This window comes from Chiloscyllium plagiosum, chromosome 41, assembly GCF_004010195.1.
Source record: "Chiloscyllium plagiosum isolate BGI_BamShark_2017 chromosome 41, ASM401019v2, whole genome shotgun sequence".
NCBI lineage: Eukaryota > Metazoa > Chordata > Chondrichthyes > Orectolobiformes > Hemiscylliidae > Chiloscyllium > Chiloscyllium plagiosum.
This window is the reverse complement of record NC_057750.1, coordinates 1,897,407-1,901,313: the sequence shown is the minus strand read 5'-3', so window position 1 is coordinate 1,901,313 and position 3,907 is coordinate 1,897,407. Positions and strand designations below refer to the sequence as shown.

General features: G+C 44.7%; 1 protein-coding gene across 3 annotated transcripts in view; it reads left to right on the top strand.

Annotated features, from left to right (window-relative positions):
- mrps12 (mitochondrial ribosomal protein S12) overlaps nucleotides 1-3,907 on the top strand; it is a 10,966-nt gene that overhangs the window by 986 nt on the left and 6,073 nt on the right. For all 3 annotated transcript variants that reach the window (XM_043680718.1, XM_043680719.1, XM_043680720.1), the window contains exon 2: nucleotides 1,837-1,930. In XM_043680718.1, the coding sequence (XP_043536653.1) occupies nucleotides 1,882-1,930 (49 nt within the window). In that variant the 5' untranslated portion in view covers nucleotides 1,837-1,881. The remainder of the gene's footprint in view (nucleotides 1-1,836; nucleotides 1,931-3,907) is intronic.

Genomic DNA, 3,907 nt, shown 5'->3' with positions numbered 1-3,907 from the left:
TATAGAGGGTGTGGGGGATGGGGTATAGAGGGTGAGGGTGTGGGGGATGGGGTATAGGGAGTAGAGGGCCTGGCCTGGGGGGAGATAACTGGCTGTGGGGGCTACCCCCACCTTCTCAGACAAGAGGGAGTTAATCTGAGAGAGACACTGGAATACTGTGTGCGGTTCTGGTCTCCCTGTTACAGGAATGATGTGGTTCAGCTGGAAACAACAATCGCTGGAGATCACAGCGGGTCAGGCAGCATCTGTGGAGAGAGAGCAAACTAACGTTTCCAAGTCTAGATGACTCTTCATCAGAGCTGGAGAGGGTTGAGAAGAGATTTACCAGGATGTCGCTGGTTATGGAGGGTTTGAGATATAAGGAGAGGCTGGGAGCAAATTACTGCAAATGCTGGAATCTGAACTAAAAACAACAAATGTTGGAGATTACAGCAGATCAGGCAACATCTGTGGGGAGGGAGAGCAACGTAACGTTTCACATCAGATGACTCTTCATCAGAGCTGAAGTGCGGAGGGGACAGCATTTATGTAATAATTTGGTTGGCAGGTGGGGGTAGTGGGTATAAGGTACTGGTGGAGAAAAGGCACTGATAGGCTAAGACTCTTTTCACTGGAGGTTGAGAGGTTACGTTGGGTTTATAAAATCATTAGGGGTATGGATAAAGATGAATGCCAATTGTCTTTTCCCTAGGGTGGGGATTTCAAGACTGGGGGCATATTTTTAAGATCTGAGGGCAAAGATTAAAAAAAAAGACATGAGGAGCAAGTCTTTTATACAGAGTGGTTCATGTGTGGAATTAACGTCCAAAGGAAGTGGTGGATGTGGGTACAGTTACAATGTTTAAAGGACATTTGGATAGGTTCATGAATAAGAAATGTTTGAAGGGATATGGGCAAAGCGCAGACTGGTGGGACTAGTTTAGTTTGGGAACATAGTTGGGATGGACAGGTTGGACTGCAGGTTTGTTTCCATGCTGTATCTTGGTTCTAAATATTTACGTTAATTGTGTCCCTCTTTTCTCTGCAAAGGATGCTACCAAGATATTCCACCTTGAGAGTCAATGCCTTGGTGAAATTGATCCCCCGTCTCCTCATGTCCTGCATCAGCTGAAAGGTTTCCTAAAATCAAGTGTAATCAGGAATATACAATTGTCACCAGTCTCAACATCCATTCCCTCCATGCCAACACTTGTAGCAGCAGTATGTGCCATCTACAAGATATGCTGCAGAAATTCACCAAGGCTCCTTAGACAGCAACTTCCAAACCCAGGACCACTTCAACCTAGCAGGACAAGGGCAGCAGATACATGGGGAGACAATGCCCTGCAAATTCCCCTTCAAACCCCTCACGATCTTGTACTGGAAATATATTGCTGTTCCTTCAGTGTTTCTGGGTCCCAATCCTTTAACTCCCTCCCTAATGGCATTGTTGGATGACTTATAGCACATGGACTGCAGCAGCTAAGAAGGCAGTTCACCAACACCTCAAGGGGCAACTAGGGATGGCCCAGCTCGCGATGCCCACCTAGGACGTTATTACTGAATCTGCATCCAACAGACTTTCAGAAACACGTCCCAGATTACAACAACTCATTTTGTTAAAAAAAATTCTCATCTATTCCAACTCTCTGGTTCTTTTTTTTAACCTTATATCTTTGTCCCTCTGGTTACTAACTCTCCTGCCAAAGGAAACTGTCTCCTTATCACTCAATCAAAATTGTTTATGATTTTGAACACCTTTCAAATCTCCTATTATTATTCCTTTAAGTAAGTCAATCCCAACTTCCCCAAATGCTGCACACAACTGAAGTCCCACTTGTTTGTTTTCATTACTAGGACTGACTGCTGCTCAGCTCCCTTGGTGTAGACAAACCTGAAGAGATGTTCTCCACAGGAGTGATGAGAAGCTGGATGTCATCGTTGACTTTGGGTAAGAGTTTTATTTGTGTTGGAATTCGTTACATTTGATTATCTTTGGGCTCTGGAGGAGAGAATATTGGGGAGTGCTTGGTGATCTTATACAGCAAGTGAGTGTTACGTAGAACATTACAGTACAGTAATGCCCTCGATATTACACTGACTTGTGAAACCGATCCGAAGCCCATCTAACCTACACTATTCCATTATCGTCCATGTATTTATCCAATGACCATTTAAATGCCCTTAAAATTGGTGAGTCTACTACTGTTGCAGGCAGGCCTCTGAGTAAAGAACCTACCTCTGACATCTGTCCTATGTCTATTATCCCTCAGTTTAGAGTTTTGTCCCCTCATGCTAGCTATCACTATCCGAGGAAAAGGGTTCTCACAATTTACCTTATCTAATCCTCTGACCATCTTGTTTGCTTCTATTAAATCACTTCTTAACCTTCTTCTCTCTAACGAAAATAACCTCAAGTTCCTCAGCCTTTCCTCGTAAGACCTTCCCTCCATACCAGTCAACATCCTGGTAAATCTCCTCTGCACCCTTTTCAATGCTTCCACATCCTTCCTATAATGTGGTGACCAGAACTGTACGCACTCCTCCAAGCGCGGCTGTACCAGAGGTTTGTACAGCTGCAGCATGACCTCATGACTCCGAAACTCAATCCCTCTACCAATAAAAGCTAACACCCCAAATGCCTTCTTAACAACCCTATCAACTTGGATGGCAACTTTCAGGGATTTATGCACATGGACACTAAGATCTCTCTGTTCAACCATACTACCAAGAATTTACCATTAGCCCAGTACACTGTTTTCCTGTTACATTAAACTCCATTTGCCACTCTCAGCCCACTTCTGCACTTATTTATGTCCCTCTGTAACCTGCAACATCTTTCCGCACTGTCCACAACTCCACCGACTTTAGTGTCATCCGCAAATTTACTAACCCATCTTCTACGCCCTCGTCCAGGTCAATTATAAAAATGACAAACAGCAGTGGCCCCAAAACAGATCCTTGCGGTATCCCACTAATAACTGAACTCCAGGATAAACATTTCCCATCAACCACCATCCTCTGTCTTCTTTCAGCTGGCCAATTTCTGATCCAAACCACTAAATAACCCTCAATCCCATGCCTCCATATTTTGTGCAAAAAGGTTTGTGAGGCATGACCTACCCTTCATAAAACCATGTTGACTGTCCCTAATCAAATCATTCCTTTCTAGATGATTGTAAACCCTATCTCTTCTAACACTTTCCAACAATTTACTCACAACTGAGGTAAGGCTCACTAGTCTATAATTACCAGGGTTACCTCCAGTCCCCTTCTTGAACAAGGGGAGAACATTTGCCATCCTCCAGTCTTCTGGCATTATTTCTGTAGACAATGCGACAAAAAGATCAAAGCCAAAGGCATTGCAGTTTCCTCCCTGGCTTCCCAGAGAACTCTAGAATAAATCCCATCTGGCCCAGGGGACTTATCTGTTTTTACACTTGCCAAAATTGCTAACACTTCCTCCTTATGAACCTCAATCCTGTTTACTCTAATAGCTTATATCTCAGTATTCTCCTTGACAACATTGTCTTTTTCCTGTGTGAATACTGATGAAAAACAATCATTTAGTTGGAAAAGAGGAAAACGTTGAGAAGTACAAATAACTGTTGAACCGCCTCAACCTCTCCACCCCTCTAACCCACTCCAACCTCTCACCCTTGGAACGTGCAGCCCTCCACTCCCTCCGTTCCAACCCCAACCTCACTATCAAACCAGCAGACAAGGGAGGCGCGGTAGTAGTTTGGCTCACCGACCTTTACACCGCTGAGGCTAAACACCAGCTCGCGGACACCTCCTCCTACTGTCTCCTTGACCATGACCCCACCCCCCACCACCAAACCATCATCTCCCAGACCATCCATAACCTCATCACCTCAGGGGATCTCCCATCCACTGCCTCCAACCTCATAGTCCCACAACCCCGCAC